Source organism: Neofelis nebulosa, chromosome 10 (genome assembly GCF_028018385.1).
Source record: "Neofelis nebulosa isolate mNeoNeb1 chromosome 10, mNeoNeb1.pri, whole genome shotgun sequence".
Classification (NCBI taxonomy): Eukaryota; Metazoa; Chordata; class Mammalia; order Carnivora; family Felidae; genus Neofelis; species Neofelis nebulosa.
The window spans coordinates 82,665,894-82,688,117 of NC_080791.1; the positions used below are offsets into that span (position 1 = coordinate 82,665,894).

The 22,224-nt window shown below is 33.9% G+C and overlaps 1 protein-coding gene and 1 non-coding gene across 3 annotated transcripts in view; both read right to left on the reverse strand.

Annotated features, from left to right (window-relative positions):
- KIF18A (kinesin family member 18A) overlaps positions 1-22,224 on the reverse strand; it is an 80,080-nt gene that overhangs the window by 26,217 nt on the left and 31,639 nt on the right. For both annotated transcript variants that reach the window (XM_058688513.1, XM_058688515.1), the window contains exons 12-14: positions 21,923-22,087; positions 17,623-17,744; positions 11,196-11,431 (exon numbers count right to left, since the gene is read on the reverse strand). In XM_058688513.1, coding sequence (XP_058544496.1) covers positions 11,196-11,431; positions 17,623-17,744; positions 21,923-22,087 — 523 coding nt within the window. The remainder of the gene's footprint in view (positions 1-11,195; positions 11,432-17,622; positions 17,745-21,922; positions 22,088-22,224) is intronic.
- On the reverse strand, positions 16,194-16,259 carry LOC131488956 (small nucleolar RNA SNORD57). The gene has a single exon (XR_009250333.1). It is a non-coding gene; the product is annotated as a small nucleolar RNA SNORD57 (small nucleolar RNA).

Consider the following 22,224-nt stretch of genomic DNA (forward strand, 5'->3'; position numbering starts at 1 on the left):
CATGAGGATGGACTATCAACTTATTACACAAGAATGTCAGGTTCTTTGCAAAAAATTAAGCTAGATTCTTGCCTGTTACCTTACATCAAAATAAATTAGAGAAAACGAAAGTAAAAATTAAAAGAAAAAAAAAAACCTTATGGATAAAAAGACCTTTTGAGGAATTATTCCAAAAGCAAGAGAGAAAAAAAATGAAGTTGTTTTATGACATAAAAATTTTAAAAATTCAGTATTAAAAGGGGTATCTCAAAGTTAAGAGTTAATGATAAACTTAAGATATTCACAACATGTATCTTAGAGGAAAGAGTTAATATCCCTTGATGATTTCATCCAGTCCTATGGCTTTAAATATCATCTAAATGTTAACAGCTCTCAAATTTATATTTCAGTTTAGACTTTTCTTCTGAACTCCAGATTCTTATCTCCAACTGCTTCTACGGCCTCCACTTGGATGTATGGTAGACAAATTTAAAATGCCCCAATTGTGCTTTAATCTTCTGCCACACCCACCCTACGAACCTGCTCTACCTGAAGTCTTCCCAATCTCTTGTAATGTGACTTGATTCTTTCTGTTGTTAAATTCAAAAACCTTAGGGTCATCCTTGACTTTTTGCTTCCCTCACATCCCAAATCCAATTTGTGATGAAATCCTGCTAGTTCTACCTTCAAAATATATTGAAATCTGACTACTTCTCACCAACTCCATTGCTACCAATCTGGTCTGAGCCACCATCTTTCACCTGCGTTATTGTAGTAGCCTCCTGTTTCCACTCTTGCCATACTACAATCTACTCTCAACTCACCAGTCAGAAGGATCTTTTGAAAACATGATGGAAATATGTTACTTCTCTGCTCAGATCATGCCATGGTTCCCTGATTTGTTCAGCGTTAAAGTCTAAGTCCTTATAATGACCTATAAGACTTTACTTGACCTGCTTTCCTCCACTTGATCTTTGTGATCTCATCACTGTCTACTTTAATTCCTTTTTCTTTTGTACCAATTATATGTCCTAGCCATTCCTTGAATATGTCAGACTGTGTTAGAGATCTGCGTGAGTTGTTCTACCTAAAAATGAGTCTTCTCTCAGATATCTACATGGGCAACTGTGAACTTCTTCACATTTATCAGTGAAGCCTATTGTGACAATGCTATTTAAAGTAGCAACCTCTCCCCCTCCCCCTTCTGAACTCCCTGTATTTCTTTGCTCATAGCATGTACCACCTTCTAAGATTTGGTTACTTTACTGACTATATTTATTGTCTTTCTTCTTGCCCTAGAATGTAAACTCCGGAAGGGTTAAAAAATTTGTTTTGTACTTTGATGCACCCTTAGCATAAGTATCTGGCACATAGAAGTTCAATAAATATTGCTGAATGAATAAACATTCATATCCTAAGCTCTTGTAAATATGTAACAATTTTTACAAAAGATGACTATGCAAGAAAAATGATCAATTGATGGCTAAGTAATTCACAGAAAAGAAAATAGATCCTTGAATAGATGAGAAAAAATATATTCAACTATACTAGTAAACAAAGGAAAAATGGAAAGAATATTTATGGTTGAAATTGGCAAAGAATCAATAAATTAGCTAGCAAAGACAAAAGAGGGAGAGAGAACCCCACATTCAAAATGATTTAATAGATATATCAACCAACGACAAGGTATGGGCCTTGTTTGTATGCTGATGAAAGGACTTTAAAAGAAATCATTTCTAAGACAAAGGGGGAAATTTAAACACTAATTGGATAGATATTTAATGACATTAGGTATGAAAAGGATATTGTGTTTTCTTTTAGAGACACTAAGATGTAAATGGAAGAAATGATACGCTGAGATTTCCTTCAAAATAATCCAGTACAGATTTGATGGGGTGGAGAAAAGCAGATGGAGTTCTCAAGACTAGCCATGAGATAAACCTTAAAGTTAGGTGATGGGTTCATAGAGTTCATTACTGTATACTTTGCAATTTTATGTATGTTTGAAAATAATTTTCTATAAATTAAAAATTAAAGATACTTTAACACCAAGAGTTGGTGAGAATAAAGGGAGAAAGGAACACATTTTCTTACACTGATGATGGGAATTAAAATTGGTATAATCACATGGGGGTGGGAGAAGTTACTAAGCAATATATACTTCAAACTTTAAAAAACTGTGCTTATTTCTTGAGTTAGAAATTTTACTTCTAGGAATTTGTCATAAGAGTAATCAGACATGAGCATCAAGATAAATATACACATTTGCTTACTGCAATATTATTTATAATAAAAAGTTATTAAACAATCTAGATGCCTAACAACAGAGCACAGATTAAATTATTATGGTTAATCTCATCAGACTTTTAAAAGCAATGTAGGCATTTTAAATATAAAGATTGCTGCTGATCTAATAAATACTATTAAAAGGTCCCTAATGCACCAGAAAAACAAAACAAAACAAAACAAAAAAAACAAAAAAAACAAAACAAATTCAAGTCTCAAATACCAGAGCATTTAGCATTTTTGAAATTTAACAACAACAACAACAAGAAATTTGACAACAAAACTACTTATTACCTATTAATGAGAATGTAGGAAAAAAGTCAGTAACACATGTATAAGCTTAGATGAATGAGACACATTTTTAACTCAGGTTTTGCTTAAGCTGAATCTCTTCAATTTTCTTAAATGTGTTAAGGCTACCATTAATAGTATAATTTTCATAATATGTTATCTAGCTATTGCTTCATATCTTTAGAAACACAAACATAAATTTCACTATGTTTTTTTAATGAACGATTTTATTTTAGTATTCTAAGACAAAGGAAAATAAGTATTTATAAGTGGACTCGCTTTGTACTCCATGCCCCTTCCCTGTTACTCATCTTTGACTCCCTACTCATAGTGAATACAACATATAAAATTCATGGAATGAATAAGACACAACAAATAGTTAATCTATGAAATCATGTGAACAAAATATTAAACAACAAACAAAGAACAAAACATAATAAAAACAAAACTCATCTTCTGATACACTTTCAAAAGGAAATACATGTTTATAAAATGTAACATGACTTCAACAGTTTTTCCTTCTAAAAATGTTATGAAAAGGAATTATGAGCCAAATAAATGTTGTGTTTTACTGCTGACAAGTATAGTCTATGCAATTACACTCTAAGTGAAATATGGATTTTTAAATAAGTAATAATGACCATCAGGTGGTCAGTATTTCTCAATCTTGGTGTTAAAACACTATTTCCTCTCCAACATCTTGAGTACATTATATAAGAAAAAAAACAAAACAAAACAAAAAAACCCAAGGCCCAAAAGGTACAAGAGAATCTGAAAAAAAATCTTAAGTTTTCTTTCCTAAGATCTCAACTAGGTTAGTTCTAATGACGATAGTACTTCATTAAAAGAAAAAGAGGATATAAATATGTATCTCCAAATTCCCACTCATTTTAATGTAAAAATATTAACATAGGGAACTTAATAATAGAGAGCTAGGTAATCCAGACCAATCTCTCTACTGAAGGCAATAAAAAATTCTGGACAAAATATAAAAAAACATATGGTTGAATGCACAGAAGAGCTAAAGAGATTGTGAAGAATTATAGGTAAGTATCAAGAGAAAGTTGGGAACCTCTGGAAGGTAATCTCTGCATTTACAGCTATTTTCCCCTTGAGATTTTTTGCTGATCCTGAAGGAGGTGGCAGAAAAACTTAGTAATGTTGTTGAGAACTTGGTAGAACTGGGATGCTGGCGCTTGAAGTTAGGGCAAAGTTCTTCCTAAACCCTCCTTGCTTTGAATTAGAACTCTAAACAGCTTATGCTCTTGAGGGTAAATCAGGGGGTAGGCAGACCCTAGCAGAAGTTTCTGTGTAGTTTCAAATTATCCCAGTCCTTAAAACTGGACTACAGTGATTTTGGATTGTTAATGCCATCAGGGGCCTAGAAGAAACAAATGTAAATCCTCTCTGAAGGAAGACATTACTATGAGAAGTCAAAGTATTTCTGTAAACAATTCTGCAAATACATGTCTGATGAACAAAACTTAGCATGTCTTAAAGGAAATGAGACCACGTGAAAGAGAACCAGAAGAAAGAGATAACAGAAACAGACCCAGAGGGCTCCAGACCTGAAATTCTCAGACACAGACTTTAAAATAATTACACCCATTGTGTTCAGTGAGAATTTTAGTCAACAAACGGAGCTTATAAAAAAGAATCAAAGAGAAGTAAACTATAGAATATGTGAAAAGAAATTTCCAGAGACCAAAAAAAAAAAAAAAAAAAAAAAAAAGGCACATATAAGGCAAGGAGAACTAATGTAAGATAATCCAGACACAAAATTTGAAAGTTCTATGAACCTACATAGAGAAGTAAAAATAAAATCATATAGGAATAATAGAGCAAAACTACTAAGACCCAAAAACAAAGAGAAAATATTTTGCGAGATCAGAATTCTGATTATATTCAAGGAAGAAATGACAGCTGACTTTAACAACAAGAAAAAAAACACCAAAAAACCCAGAAGATAATGAAATGATATCTTTAAAGTGCTAAGAAAAGAAAGAATACCAAACTGGAATTCTATACCCAGCAAAATAGTCTTTAAGAAAGAAAGTAAAATAAATACAGCTTCAGACATATAAAAACTAAGAAAATTCATCATTAGCACATCCACTGTAAAGGAAATACAAAAGATTCTTTGGATGAAAGAAAACATTTATTGGATGGAGATGCAGAGATGCTGAGAAAATATAGAAGAATAAAAAGAGTAAAGGTGAATACTGATTACGTAGACAATAAAAAAAAAACACATTTTATGGGTATATTATATATAGAAAAATAAAATGCAACATAACAATGGTATGTCAGGAGAGGAGTTTACCCAGGTAAAGAATTTTTTAAGTTTCTAGCACTGTTTGAGGGTAAATGTAACATAATTACTTTGATAAACAGACTTTGATAAAGCAAGGATACATAATGTTACTCAAGGGTAACTACTAAAAGAATATAAAAAGAGTATATAGTTTCCAAGCTGAGAGGTAAAAAAAATGGAATATTAAATATCACTCTATCATTTTAAAGCAAAGTTCAAAAGAAAAAGAATTTGGAATAAGCAGGACAATTAGAAACGTGCACAAGATGGCAGGTTTAAAACCAAGTATCAATACATTCATCAAGTAGAAAAGGAATGAATAGTTTAAAAGATAAAGACTGATAAACAGAACAACAAAGCAAAACCCAGAGATGCCTGGGTGGCTCAATGGGATAAGTGTCCGACTCTTAATCTTGGCTTAGGTCATACTTTCAGAGATTGTGAGTTTGAGCACTGCATCGGGCTCTGCGCTGACAGTGTGAAGGCTGCTTGGGATTCTCTGTCTCCCCCTCTCTCTGCCCCTCCCCTGCTCACAGTCTCTCTCTTTTTCTCAAAACAAACTTAAAAAAAAAAATTATATATAAAAAAAGCAAAACCCAATTACATGCTGTTTATAAGACACATGTTTGATTTAAAGTGAAAGAATCAGAAAAAAGATGAACCATGAAGACATGAAGCAAAAGAAAAGTCGGACAGCTATATTAATAGTAAACTTAGGGTTAAGAATAGAACTTTCTCCCTGAGATCAGGAACACGACAGGGATGTCCACTCTCACCGCTGTTGTTTCCCATCCAAGTACTAACCAGGCCCGACCCTGCTTAGCTTCCGAGATCAGACGAGATCCGGCGCGTTCAGGGTGGAATGGCCGTAGACTCACCGCTATTGTTTAACATAGTGTTGGAAGTTCTAGCATCAGCAATCAGACAACAAAAGGAAATTAAAGGCATCAAAATTGGCAAAGGTGAAGTTAAGCTGTCACTTTTTGTAGATGACATGATACTATACATGGAAAATCTGACAGACTCTACCAAAAGTCTGACAAAACTGATACACGAATTCAGCAAAGTCGTAGGATACAAAATCAATGTACAGAAATCAGTTGCATTCTTATACACTAATAATGAAACAACAGAAAGACAAATAAAGAAACTGATCCCATTCACAATTGGGAAGCATAAAATACCTAGGAATAAAACTAACCAAGATGTAAAAGATCTGTATGCTGAAAACTATAGAAAGCTTGTGAAGGAAAATGAAGAAGATATAAAGAAATGGAAAAACATTCCCTGCTCATGGATTGGAAGAATAAATATTGTTAAAATGTCAATACTACCCAAAGCTATCTACACATTCAATGCAATCCCAATCAAAATTGCACCAGCATTCTTCTCGAAGCTAGAACAAGCAATCCTAAAATTCGTACGGAACCACAAAAGGTCCCGAATAGCCAAAATAATTTTGAAGAAGACCAAAGCGGGAGGCATCACAATCCTAGACTTTAGCTTCTACTACAAAGCTGTAATCATCAAGACAGCATGGTATTGGCACAAACACAGACACACAGACCAATGGAATAGAATAGAAATCCCAGAACTAGACCCACAAAAGTATGGCCAACTGATCTTTGACAAAGCAGGAAAGAATATCCAATGGAAAAAAGACAGTCTCTTTAAGAAATGGTGCTGGGAGAACTGGACAGCAATATGCAGAAGGATGAAACTAGATGACTTTCTCATACCATTCACAAAAATAAACTCAAAATGGATAAAGGGCCTGAATGTGAGACAGGAAACCATCAAAACCCTAGAGGAGAAAGAAGGAAAAAACCTCTCTGACCTCAGCCACTGCAATTTCTTACTTGACACATCCCCGAGGGAAGGGAATTAAAAGCAAAAATGAACTATTGGGACCTCATGAAGATGAAAAGCTTCTGCACAGCGAAGGAAACAATCAACAAAACTAAAAGGCAACCAACGGAATGGGAAAAGATATTTGCAAATGACATATCGGACAAAGGGCTAGTATCCAAAATCTATAAAGAGCTCACCACACTACACACACGAAAAACAAATAATCCAGTGAAGAAATGGGCAGAACACATGAATAGACACTTCTCTAAAGAAGACATCCACATGGGCAACAGACACATGAAAAGATGCTCAACTCATCAGGGAAATACAAATCAAATACAAATACAGCAATACAAGATTGCTCCTCATCAGGGAAATACAAATCAAAACCACACTCAGATATCACCTCACGCCAGTCAGAGTGGCTAAAATGAACAAATCAGGAGACTACAGATGCTAGAGAGGATGTGGAGAAACAGGAACCCTCTTGCACTGTTGGTGGGAATGCAAACTGGTGCAGCTGCTCTGGAAAACAGTGTGGAGGTTCCTCAGAAATTAAAAATAGATCTACCCTATGACCCAGCAAGAGCACTGCTAGGAATTTACCCAAGGGATGCAGGAGTACTGATGCATAGGGGCACTTGTACCCCAACGTTTATAGCAACACTTTCAACAATAGCCAAATTGTGGAAAGAGCCTAAATGCCTATCAACTGATGAATGGATAAAGAAATTGTGGTTTATATACACAATGGAATACTACTTGGCAATGAGAAAGAATGAAATAGGGCCATTTGTAGCAACGTCGATGGAACTGGAGAGTGTTATGCTAAGTGAAATAAGTCATACAGAGAAAGACAGATACCATATGTTTTCACTTTTATGTGGATCCTGAGAAACTTAACAGAAGTCCATGGGGGAGGGGAAGAAAAAAAAAAAGAGGTTAGAGAGGGAGAGAGCCAGAGCAGAAGAGACTCTTAAAAACTGAGAACAAACTGAGGGTTGATGGGGGGTGGGAGGGTGGGGAGGGTGGGTGATGGGTATTGAGGAGGGCACCTTTTGGGATGAGCACTGGGTGTTGTATGGAAACCAATTTGACAATAAATTTCATATTAAAAAAAAAAAGAATAAGCACATGAGTAAGTACATTTTGTAAAAAAGGGAAGATGTAAGAATTCTGAAATATATAGATTTAATAATATAATCTCAATGTATAAAAACCAAAAATTGACAGAACTACAAGGAGAAATATCTCCTAAAAGATGTCCATCCCTAGCTCCTGGAACCTGTGAATATGTTACATTACATGGTAAAAGGGATTTTACAGATGTAATTGAGGTTATGGAATTTAAACCAGGGAGATTATCCTAGATTACCTAGCAGGCCCAATAGAACCATATGAACTCTTAAAAGCACAGACTTCCCTTTAACTGTAGGCAGGAGAGATGAAGCAGAAGGGAAGGTGAGAGAGATTCGAAGCATGAGAATGAAGTGTCCTGCCTTTCTTGGCTAGGAAATGAAATGATGAAGAGGGCAACGTGCCAGGGAATATGGGTGACCTCTAAAATTGAAGAATGACCCCTGGCCAACAGCACCAAGAAAACAGGGACCTCGGTCCTACAGTTGCATAGAATTGAATTCTGCTAACAACCAGAATGAGCCTAGAAGCACATTCTCTCCTCAGAACATCCAGGAAAGAGATCCAGCTGGCTTACACCTTGATTTGGCCTTCTCAAACTCTAAGTGGAGTTACCAGTTGAGCCTGCCATAATTCTGATCTACAGAACTCGGAAATAATAAATCAGTGTTATTTTAGGTTGACATATTTGTGTTGATTTGTTAGGGTGGTGAAAGAAAACTGATGCAAAATAGAAAAATCCAATGTAATAAAGGGAATTTTTAATAGGTCTCCTCAGTATATGGTAGAATGTGAATTAAAAAAAAAGTCTATAAGAGTAAAATTTGAAGAACACAGCAAATTTGACCTAACAGACTGGCAATAAATGACTACAAAATACACATTCTTTATAAGCATACTTGAAACACTTATACCAGCTAACTATATGTTGGGCATAAGACAAGTCTCTATAATCTTCAAAGGATTAAAATCATATTAAGTATTTTCTCTGAATACAATTCAATTAAGCTAAAAATAAAAAATTGGATGGAATATGCTATAGCTTTTTAGAGAATAAAAACTAAAAAATATTAAAACTAATCTACCAGTTTTGTGAAATATTTATCGGATGCCTATATGGCACTTAAAAAAGTATGATTCTCGGGGCGCCTGAGTGGCTTGGTTGGTTAAGTGTCCAACTTCGGCTCAGGTCATGGTCTCACAGTTCCTGAGTTCAAGCCCCACGTCGGGCTCTGTGCTCACAGCGCAAAGACTGGAGCCTGCTTCAGATTCTGTGTCTCCCCCTCTCTCTTTCCCATCCCCACTCATGCTCTCTCTCTGTCTTAAAAGTAAATAAAACATTAAAAAAAAAAAAAAGTATGATTCTCATTTTAATTGCTTCTCCAAGCCTGAACACAAATGGAAATTTGCTCAATCTGAAAGTGCAATTTTAAATAAAAAGTGAGGAAAAAAATGCTCCATTGGTAAAAGAAGAAATTACAACAGAAATCAGAAAATATTTTGAACGAATAATAATCTAGAATATTATGTATCAAAACTTGTGAAATGAAGTTAAAGCTGTGTTTAGAGGGAAACCTATGGACATTAATGCATAAATTAGAAAAGTCAGGTGAAAGTTAATGAACAAATATCCATCTTTATCCAGTCAGAAATAAAAACAGCAGTATAAACCGAGGAAAAGTAGATGGAAAGAATAATAAAAGTAAAGATAAAAGCAATTAAATAGAAAATAAAACCCACAGCGAAAAAGGAAACAAACACCTAAAAGGAAAAAGCTACAAAATAAATATTTGACTGACCGTTTTGACAAGAAGAGATCATACTAAAAGAAATAAAATCAAATACACAAATCTACAGAGATTTGCCTCATCTTCCTCTTAAAATCCATTGACACAGCATCAGCAATAGAAAAAAGAAACAGCTGCCAACATCAGAAACTGGGTAATTTTTGGAAGTTGGAAATCACGTGGATCAGATCAACAGAAAAGCTACAAGGAAAATTGGGACCCCACTATTGTATATATGAGAAACGCTTTTCCCAAATCTGTAAACTCAGAAAAAAAGAATGGGGAGAGACTACAAGGTAATTACCAATGATAATCAGATTAACTGATCAATGGATTGACTGCGATGTTGTACGGTAAATTAAAACTCTCTAAACAAAATGGAAACCTCCTAGTACCAGCATTGGAAACAAAGAAAAGTAGAATAGGGCCTTGGGAAGATCCAAACTTCTAGAAAGACAGAAAAGTTTGGAGGTAAAGTCTGAGAGCTGCAAATTTAAAAAGAATACAGACCAGTTTAGGGTTGCTATTATTTTGGGATAAGAATGAGAGAGGTTATCTCATATACATTTGGCATAGAGAAAATTTTGGAGTTTGACAGATTAATTTTTTAAAAAATTACTTGTCCTATATTCCAACAAATCAGTCTCTAGGAATCTGGTACATATGCACAAATGTGAATATACAAGCATGTTTTCTGATGCACTGTTCACCAATAGATCAACGGTTAAATAAATTATGGTACATCTATTCTCTGAATTCTCACAATTGTTAAAAAAATAAACAAATAAGGTAAATTCTTTAAGCATATACCCTAAATATGTTCATAATAAACTAGACAAATAAAAAAAAAGTTGTAGATCAATATATATTATGTGCTAGGATTCATATGAAACTTAACAAAAAGCTAGAGTTAGATTATGTACTACAAATATTACACATTCACATACACGGATGCACACATTCACACACACTATAAAGACAATCAAACTGTTAAATGTATTTATTTCTGAGACAGGACACAAGATTGGGTTCTGGGGAAAGTTGAAGAGGCCATTCTACTTGTACGTGTAATTCTATATTGCCTGAATTTATTTTAAACATTATATGTTTGTTTTGCAATTAAAATGTCCTAAACACACTTTGATAACAAGTGATATATGGCAATAAAATATAGTTTATTCTATGCTGTTAGTTGATCTTAAGAACAGATTATTATGTATTACAGAATATAATATTCTTAATTATCATCTTCATCTTTAAATGAGGTTAACTTTTAAAGAAGGGTGGAAGTACAATTATTCCATCAAAAATAGGTAAAATAACTTAAAGGTTTTATTGCTAGAGTTATTTAGAACATCAAGCATACTTGGCTCTTAAATCTTTGAAAGGTATTGGTTAATGAAATGATTGTGAAGCTAATTTTCCCATTAATTCTCACAAAATAGCCAAACCTATTAAAAAATTAACTGTTCTGGAGATCAATATATAAAGGAGGTTACTCTTTAGAAATAACCTTATAATTTACCTAATAAAAGAAAAGCTATACTTACAACAAGGAGATTGATCTGGTGGTCCAAGTTGTGGAAAGGTCATAAGAACAGAAACCCCTGTTAGGTCATTTTGCTTTAAAGTATGCTCATTAGTTTGGTCAGCCCAAACCACCACTTTCTTTCTCTCTACCAAATGTTCAATTTCTTTGAAGTCAGACTCAAAAGCATTTGAAAGGCCAGCTTCTTTTAATGCACAATACTGTTTTCTTAGGACTGGAAGCAAAGCATTCAATACTCTATATAAAAAAGGTGACAAGAGACATAAATATTAAATTTTAAATACACTATTACAGTTCTACATAATATCCTAAGTATTAGCACATCATTAAATAATATCTTGTATATGTTTTCATTTAGATATTTCAATAAAATACCTCAACATATTTTCACTACATTAAGTACAGAGTGGAAAGAATCCTGGATGGGAATTACAAGCACCAGGGTGTAGACTTGGCTAGTTTTCAATTCCAAGATGATCTTGGGTAATACACGAACTGAGGTTTCTTCTCGATAACTTGGGGTACAACTAGACAGTCATTACTTAAAACAGGAGACTACTGTCAAAACTAAGTGAGTTAAATACATGTAAAAGGTTTCTACAAAGCATTATGTGATTTATAAAACAAAGATACTGTTATTACTCATACTAAGTACCATGGAATTAAAATGAAAAAAATGCACTGTTAAATGATGAGATCCGTTTCAGGTATATTGTATTTTGAAGGAACCGCAGAGTCAAATTTCCTCCAAGATAGCTCTTTATGAGTTAAAGCAATGGCTTTCAAAGCCATTCAGAGGGGTTCCAAGTAGAAGAGTTGTGGACAAGGATGGTAGCTAAAGGGAATCAAAGTGGCACTGGATTCTTGGCTCTGATTCAAAATCTTGCCTAATGCTATCAATCAGAGCAGTACTGAATGTATCTTTTTATGTATTAGACCTCCATGTAAGTGCTCACTGAAGAAATACCACAGCTAAACAGTTATAAATTTATACACTCAATTAATGGTTCCTAATTTTTATATCAAGGAAGATGTCAAACAACTTGAATGACCTTGAAATGCCTCGGACCTGGTTGATTCAGTTGACTCATAACATCTGGCAGAAAAGGATTATTTGAAGTATGGTAGGGCAGCGGAAAAAGGATAGGCATTAATTTTAACAATCAAGGAAATAACTGTGCTTTTACCTCAGAGACTTAAATATTTAGATAGTAGTACACATAAATTGTGACACTGCCCCTTTTGGGGAGGGTAGAGAGTACTCCATTTAAATCACGTAGGCAACAACTATAGGGAAAAGTCATTAAGTATAAAGTCACTAAAAGAAACAGTATTTATTGAGCACCTATACTAATGAGGTGCTGTGCAGAGAACACATAACACAGCCAGCCAGACGTTGCTATTCTTAAAAAGTCTTGCTAGTTGGGGCACCTGGGTGGCTCAGTTGGTTAAGCGTCCAACTTTAGCTCAGGTCATGATCTTGTGGGGTTCATCATGGGTTCAAGCCCTGCATCAGGCTCTGTGCTGAGAGCTTGGAGCCTGCTTTGGATTCTGTGTCTCCATCTCTCTCTGCCCCTCCCCTGCTCCCACTCTGTCTCTCTCTCTCAAAAATAAACACTAAGAAAAAAAAAAAAAGGCTTGCTGGCAAGGTTGGCCCTTGGTTGACATCTTAATACTTGAATTTTGAGAGTGTTCTCATTTTCAGAACTAATAAGAGTGGCTCACTGTACTTAAACTATTTGTATAAGCAATATGGTTTATGCTGAACAACTACTTTCCTCCTGGAAAGTCTGGAATTTTGGTACAGGCTAGGAAGAAGGTGCCTTTGTAACCAACTCCCAGTAAAAACCCAAGTGCACTAATTGTATAATGAGATCCCAAAGTTTAGACATTTAAAACGTATTCACAACTTTTTGCTGGAGGACTTAAGCACATCCCGTGTGGGTCCAAGTGGAAGAAGACACTTGAAAACTTGCATATGGTTTCCTTTGGACTTTGCCCCATTTGCCTTTTCCTCTTGCTGATTTTGTTTTGTATGCTCTTGCTATAATAAATCATAACTATGAGTACAACTATATGATGGGTTCTGTGAGCCATCGTAGTAAATCATCAAACAAGGAGGTGGTCTTAGGGACCCATGACATACATATGTACTTATATTTGTTTGTTTGAATGTATTTATGCATTCATTCATTTATATTTTTTGATTTAATATTTATTTATATTGCAAATGATCACCACAATAAATCTAGTTAATTTTCATTACCACATGTAAGTTTTTTTTCTTGCAATGAGAACTTTTTTAAGATCTACTCTCTGAGCAACTTTTGGATGTACAATACAGTTTTACTAACTATGGTCGCCATGTTGTACATTTTGTTTCATGATTTATTTATGATGGTAAATTTGTATCTTTTGACTCACTTCACCTATTTTGCTTAGTCCCCAACCCTGGCCTCTGGCAACCACCAATCTGTTCTCTGTATTGATGAATTTTTTTTTTTTTTTTTTTTTTTTAAGATTCCACATAGGAGTGAGATCATTTGTTATTTCTTTCACTGATTTATTTCATTTAGTATAATGCCTTCAAGGTACATCCATGCTGTCACCAATGGCAAGATTTCATTATTTTCTTATGATTGAATAATATTCCATTGTGTGTGTATAGATATATTATACACATAAACATACATATACCAGTTTTTCTTTAACCTTTCATTCACTGATAGTCACTTAGGTTGTTTACATATCTTAGCTATTATAAATAATGCTGCAATGAACATGGGGTGCATATATCTTTCTGTGTTAGTGTTTCATTTTCTTTGTATAAATACTGAGAAATGGAATTTGTTGATCATATGGTAGTTCTATTGTTTTTTTTAAAGAAAGACTAAGAGAGAGCAGAGAGTGTGTAAGCATGAGCAGGACTGTGCAGAGAGACAGAGATTGTTAAGCAGACTTCATGCCCATGGGACTCAATCTCATGACTGTGAGATCATGACCTAAGCCCATATTCAAGAGTTGGACACTTAACCAACTGAGCCATCCAGGTGCCCCAGTAGTTCCATTTTTAACTTTTGAAGAACCTCCATACTGTTTTCTATTGTGGCTACACCAATTCCCATCAATAATACACAAGGATTCCTTATTGTCTTCATACTTGGAAACACTTGTTATTTCTTGTCTTTCTGGTAAGAGCCATTCTAATAGGTATAAGGTGATATCTCATTATGGTTTTGATTTGCATTATCCTGGTTAGTGATACTGAGCACCTTCTTATGTACCTGTTCACTATCTATATGTCTTCTTTGGAAAAATGTCTATTTAGATTTCTGCCCATTTTTAAATCAGATTGTCTCTCTCTCTCTGTTATTGAATTGTATGAGTTCTGCATGTATTTTGGGCATTAACCTTTTATCAGTTATATGATTTGCAAATATTTTTTCTCATTCAGAAGGTTGCCTTTTCACTTTGTTGTTGGTTTCCTTTTGTATGTAGAAGTTTTAAAGTCTGATGTAATTTCACTTATTTTTGCTTTTGTTTCTTCTGCTTTTGGTGTCAAATCCAAAATATCATCTCTTACCACCTATGTGGTGGTAAGGAGCTTACTACCTACATTTTCTTCTAGGAGTTTTATGTTTTCAGGTCTTATGTTCAAGTCTTTAAACCATTTTGAGTTAATTTTTATGTATAGTGTAAGACAGTGGTCCAGTTTTATTCTTTTGCATATCACCCTACTGTATACTCTTGGCTCCTCTGTCATAAATTAATTGACCTTGTATCTGTGGGTTTATTTTCTGGGCTCTCTACTCAGTTCTATTAATCTACATTTTTTTTTTTTTTTTTTTAAATACACAGAGCAGTTTCTTTTTTTTTTTAAAATTTAAATTCTAGTTAGTCAACATACAATATACTACATGCTTGTTTTGAAACCAATACCATACTGTTTTGATTGCTACAGCTTTGTAATATAGTTTGAAGGAAATAAATCAGACAGGAAGTGTGATACTTTGTTCTTTCTTGAGATTGCTTTAGCTATTTGGTATCTTCTGTAACACTATACAAATTTTAGAATTTTTGTTCTATTTCTGTCAAAAATGCCATTGGAATTTTGATTGAGATTGTATTCAATCCATAGATTGCTTTGGATGGTATGGACATTTGAACATTAATTCTTCCAATCCATGAGCACAGAATATCTTAAATTTATTTCTGTCTTCTTCAATTTCTTTCATCAGTATCTTAACAGTTTTCAGTGTACAGGTCTTTCACCTCCTTGGCTAAATTTATTCCTAGGTATTTTATTCTTTTTATGCAATTGTCAATTGGATTGTTTCCTTAATTTCTCTGATAGTTTATTAGTATGTAGAAACCCAACAGATTTCTGTATATTGGTTTTGTATCACGCAACTTTAATAAATTCATTTATTAGTTCTAGCAGTTTTTGGTGGTCTTTAGAGTCTTCTATATATAGTATCATGTCATCTGCAAATAGTGACAATTTTGGTTCTTGCTTTCCAATCTGGACTCCTGTTCTTTCTTTTTAATGTCTAATTGCTCTGGCTAGGACTTTTTTTGTTTTGTTTTTTAGATTCTACATAGAATCTATAATAATATATATAATTAATAATCCAAGTTTTATGTTTTTGATGACACATTTTATGTCTTTTCATCTTATATATCCATTAATTATTACAGTTAGAGTTTTTCTTTTAACTCTCATACCAGCTTTTTAAGTAACTAATTCCCTACCTTTACTATATATTTCCTTTTACCAGTGAGATTTATACCTTCATGTTTTCTTATTATTAATTAGCATTCTTTCTTTTCAGCCTAAAGAAGTCTCTTTAATGCTTTTCATAACACCAGTTTTATGGTAATGGACTCCTTTAGCTTTTGCTTCTCTGGAAAATTCTTTATCTTTCCCCTTTAGTTCTGAATGATAATTTGTTGGTGGTTAGGGTTTTCTTGGTTGGAAATTTTTTTCTTTTGGCACTTTGAATGTATATTAAATCAGTTTTTTTGCCTCCACTACACAAGGTCAGAATAAGACAGTTCACCTCCTTTTTAATGTCATTTAAATCCTTTCAAAATCTTTTAAGGAAAGTATTATGATCTATTAACATAAAAGAAAACTAAGGCTTAGTGAGGTTAAATAATTTATGCAAGTTTATTCTGCTAATATAAAATAGAATTCAAGACTAACTCTAAAACTCATACTCTTTCTACTATGCTGTGTTACCTCTGCTTGTAATGTTTTGGCTCACCAATTTACTAAATTGGAGAGTTAGTCAGAATCTTTTTGCCCATTTTGAAACTAAAATTTACCTTAAAATGTATATATGTCTTATATAATAAATACAGTATGGGTAAAATAAATTAATGGGTTTCTTTGATAACTTTAACTCTTGCAGGTGGTTTGACTGCTAGTAAAAGAATTTTCATTGTCTGTTCTAGACAGAGATACAGAAAGTATGAGGACATTGGGTTGAACTTTTATCCACAGAAGAATATCTCCCTAAAGTTTTTCCTTTCCTTTTTCTTTTTTTTTTTTAATTTTTTTAAAAATGTTTATTTATTTCTGAGACACAGAGAGACAGAGCATGAGTGGGGGAGGGGCAGAGAAAGAGAGAGAGGGAGACACAGAATCTGAAGCAGGCTCCAGGCTCTGAGCTGGGGCTTGAACTCACAAACTGTGAGATCATGACCTGAGCCAAAGTCGGTCGCTCAACTGACTGAGCCACCCAGGCGCCCCTCTTTTTTCTTCTTTTTAAAGTAACTATCCTAATATGATTTCCCTTACATGAGACGTATGGAAAATTAATTGCTAGATATGCAAGAATACTAGAACTGCGGAATTGTAGACTGGTGGAAAGCCCTTAGAAAAATAAATTTCTTTTCTACAGAGCATGAAAGTGACACCTAAAGAAGCGACTGACATATAACAAAAATAAAGACTTACTTTTTAAATATTATGTTTCAAAAGATGTTACTACTAAGCTAGTAGAGCATGAAAGAGCTACTACAGCATCACGTAAAAACTGGTACAACTGATGTTAAAAAATATACATTTTTAGTAATTTCATTTTAATGACAGAAAAATCATTCTGGAATTATGAATACTTAAAAACTGCCTCCTTAAAAATTGATTTGGTATTAATAGTAATTGCTTCTAATAATTAAGTTTTATAGAAAAATGCCTTCAAAACTTTATTATAAAGCAATAACAATATTAGTTGGAGAAGAACTACCTATTTTATACTTTATCAATGTTTTCTAACTCTACATACTTTCTGATGCTGGCAGACACTAAAAAATAATGTATCCTATACCTAATAAAACTCCATTTTCTGGGAAACAACTTCTGTTTCAGGTTCCTTAGGGCCACAATGTTAAAGTTTGTAGAATAGGTAAATCCATGCACTTACGCCTCAGTTTGCCTGTGTTGCTGTTCTTGAAGACAAGCTAGATCCATCATATGTTTAATTTGTGCTTTCAAGTCTTTGTTCTGAAGGTGCAAATGGTGACAATGAAGATCTTTACTGAGCTCCTGGGGAAAACAATGCAAACTACACTTCAGATTCCTTTAAGAATGTTGAAATTAAATAAATTTTAATAAAACTTATTTTATATTGGTGTTAATAATTTTAATTTTTTATATATAAAATGATAATGTTTAGAAACAATTTGACAAATAAACATATTGGTATAGGAGTTCTATAACTTACAAGCAAGATAAGTTTCAAGTTTCTCAGAAACTAAGTGTTAGGAACTCAGAACAAATTTTATTCTGGTGGCAGTTTCTTGGTCTATCCAATTTGTTGATAATGCTGTGAAAATACATGAATATGGCCAGTTTTTACTTAAATGTCACTTCTTCAGGGAAGCTTTCTCTGAGCATTATATTTAAAGATGGACACTCTACTACCAATAGTCTCTGCCAGAGCACTGATCAGTAATTATTTCATTTACCAGGTTCAGAACCAGGAGGGGGGTGTGTCAAACTATTTTAGTGTTACAGACCTAGTGTCCAGTGTCTGAAGTTGCATGTAATAAAAATTTCTTGCCTTCACTCACTCAATCTGGTGTAAGCTTCATCCTAGAGCAAAAGTATGAAAAGTCTTTTGTAGCTGCCCATTTTCCTAAACTTCATGTGCTTAGGTACAAGTGTTCTCCAACCTATCACCTAATGTCATTCTTCTTTCCTTAAGCTTACTATACCCTCAGTAGGAAAATGTCAGCTAAGTGGTCATATGAAAGAGTGAATGGGATAGTCCAATAGCATTCTCAGAATCCTTAACTGGGAAAATTTTACTCAATACGATGAAAGGAAATGAAATCTTTTGGACATTTGAGGGGCTAAGACAGCAATCCGATAAGCAGGGAAGCTAAGCTTGGAAACTTCCTCCTGGAGACAATTCCCGTAATCCATTTTAACTTTTCAATATTCCTTCCTAACCTGCATTTGACCAGATTATCTAAAAGCTTAAAACTGTTTTTTCTTTTTCTTTTTTTCGAAACTTCCTATGCCAGTGGTAGGCACTATGACTGGAAATAATGTCATTTAATATATCTGACACAGAGTAAACTTGGGGGTTGTTTCTTTACATGATTTATATTTCAAGAAATATAGCATGCATTTTAGAGAAAATCCTTCCTAGGGAATCAGGATAATATGGTTAGAGCACTGGCCTATGAGTCAAGTTGTCTTAGAGATGGTTTCAGCCAGGACAAAAGTGCTACCTTAAGCCAAAAATATAGTGTTTATGGAGATCACTTTACTTGACTACAATTTAAGAGCTTGACTAGATGATCTCTATAGTCTTTTCCAGTTAGAAAATTCAATGATCCTAATGGTCTGAACATATTTGCCAAATATTCCATCCTTTCTCTTAAAAAAACAAAACCCTTCTTTAAATATTTCCTCCAATAATTTTATTCTTTTATCTTCTTGAATTACTTATCTCTTAAAAAGACAAGCCTTGAATGTATAATTATATTAGTCAACAATGGGCCTTGGCTAGCTTGTTGTCTTTGGAAAGCCAAGTTTACAATGGGAGTCTTTTCTCAAAATTAGCTATTTTAAAACAAGTAAACAAATAAATAGATAAACAAGTGCAAAAATTTTAACTCTAACCTAAAGTCATTTTGACAATGATCATTTTGAAAACAAAACCATATTAGAGATACATGGTATCTAACGAATAAGTAAAACTTATAAATAAGTGAAACAAAACCAAAAACTACTCTAAACATTCAACACCTGCTGCCTTTCCAAGAGAAGAGGCTCTTGTGCTGTGAATGAGAAACACTTATGTGCCCAGGACTCTCAGCTGTTTTCTCAGAAAACCTGTCACTCAGCACCTGGCTTGGGTGCTCTGGTAGGTGCTCTGACAGAGGCTGCTGCATTCTATGATGAGCCCTTACAGCTTTAGATGTCTTAGACCTACGTGGAATTTTAGAAGCTACCTTTTCTAAACCTAAATAATCTCTAGTACAGTTTATTGATTAATCACTGTCTCTTTTTGCTTACTCCTCTTGTTATATAAATGTCTATTCTGTCATCTTAATATGAATACAGCATTAAAAAAAGTGTCCCTTAGTTTGCTTCTAAAGTAGATACTCTTAATGCTGATAAATAGAAAAATGACTTAAAAAAAAAGTGAAATTATATGAATGTGACTTCCCTAATCTCTGGGAGAAGATCTGTATAGCTTTTTGATCAGATTCTCAAAGGCATCTATTACCCAAAAAGGTCAGAATCACTGTTCTGGAGGAAGAATAGAAAATGTATTTTGTAATGCAGCTGACACTTTTCTTTGGCTACTGACATGTATGTTATAGATGCTGAGAATACTATTATTTGTCAACCATCTACTATGTGTTAGGTGGTGCTAGGCCTCTGCATATAGCGTCTCATTTAAATATATTTTGAAGACAGGAAATTAAGACAACAAAATTAAACAACTTATCCAAAATCATACAACAGTGTTAGAGGGGATATTCAACACAACTACTAAATAACAGAATGACTAACCACTCCAACTCTGAAGTCTAACCTTTCCCCAATATTTACATTCTTTCTCTGTAGGGAATATTCCAAAGTGCTTTATCAATTAAATTATATTATAAAATATTATTAAATTATGCTTTGTATTACACTTAATACCTAATCTACTGAATTAATCCAGTGGCATGCTTTCGGTAAGATACTTTGAAGACTTCTAGAATAACTGAAGTGTAGATCAAGTTGTTGGCTGACCCTCCACAAATCTCCACACTAAACAATTACTCAGTTTCTACTTGTCTTTGGTTTTCTTTTTTAGGAAACAGGGTATCTGCTGTTTGTTGCTCACTGCTCCTTTCACTACCTTGACTGTCATCACTGACTGCTCCCTCTAATCTTCTCCCTCTCCAGTCTGAGCTGTAATGCTAAAAGATGGCCCCTGATAGCTATTGCTAGACAACCAGAGAATTCATTTCCCTAATCATGGTGTACTAGGTAATACCTTTTAAAATTACCTTTGAATATTAACCATTACAACTTGGATTCGTTTGTTACTGAATATACTGAGCTTTATTTTATCTGTATTGATAATCAGTCTAGTGCTTTTTTAGAAATTTCAAAGTTCTAGGACTAGATACCAATTTGCTAATACATAGTAGTGAATTTCAGAAAAGCACCACCAAAGTAAAGGCTGTAGATACTCGTCCTTAAAAAAAAAAAAAAAAAAGAGTGTAAAGAAGTTGTTCTTTTAAAGTATTAGGTACTTGGATCAAAATTAGTTACTTTGTAGTAGGCATCTACTTGTCGCTTATTATATATTCATTTCCCTCTTCTTTCTTATTAAGAAAACTCTAATTTTGTTCAGGGTGATAATGTGTCCAGCAAGAACAGTCACCTTTCCATATTCCTTTATATCTAGGGACAGTCATGTGACAATTCTAGCCAATAAGATGTCTGTTAAGAGTTTCTGGAAAAGCTTCTACTCTCCCCCGTTTCTTTCTCTCTTCTTCTTCTTGGCCTAAGTGTGAACTTGAGGCTAAAGATGAAATGATGACATGGCAACTATGAAATGAAAAGTAGAATGATGACATTTTGGAGGTGCTATATTGGGAATGAACTGCATATTCCCAAGACTTATTGTGAAAGGAACAAAATACAGCCCTAACTGGTAAAGGCAGTAAAGTCACATTTCTGTAACCATGCGGATGAAAAGAATTCTTATCTGATTCAGCCATTAACCATTACCCATCACTACTTTTTGTAATCCTTTGCCATTCTAGGTGGAATATCTTCACTTTTGTACACACACATACAGCTTTCAAATCAGCTTTCATTAGCCATAATACAAGTAAGGGTGACTACATTTAAAACTATTTTTTCCACAAAACATCAAGCATTAAAACAAATTACCTATATGATGAATCCTCAAGTAGTTTGATTACTTCATTCTAACTTAAGAGCTACCTCATAAAAGGAAGCGATCGCTTAACAGTAACGTCACTTAAAAGTAACCTTACTCTTCTCAAAGTACAGAAAAGGCAAATTTAATGGGTAATTAGCAAGGCAGATGGTATATTCAAATATAAATGGTAAAAAGAATCAAATCTCAGAGAGATGGAGCAATAGTTGTCTTATGAAAGATATTTACTCCATGACAAAGACAATGGGTTTAAAGAACTCAGTTTTTACAAAGTGAATCTGAACACATAAACACATCTTACCTTTGGAATATGGCCATTTTGACCTAAGAGCTCCATTTCGGATTTTACACGATGGAGCCAATTAGTATTCTCATCAAATTGCTTCAATTCCTCTTCCCTTTTCTTCTCTAGGTAGCAGCGACGAGTTTTCAACATTGCAAGTCTATGATCTCGTCGGCAAGTGGCCTGAAAAATAATGTATTTAATAGCCAGACTAATTTTTATGGTATTTGATGTATGTGATATTAGCAAAGTAGTAAATTTTCTTGTAAGTTTGCCATTGTAATCTATTAAGTTAGACTATACTTTTATATTTAAGTCTA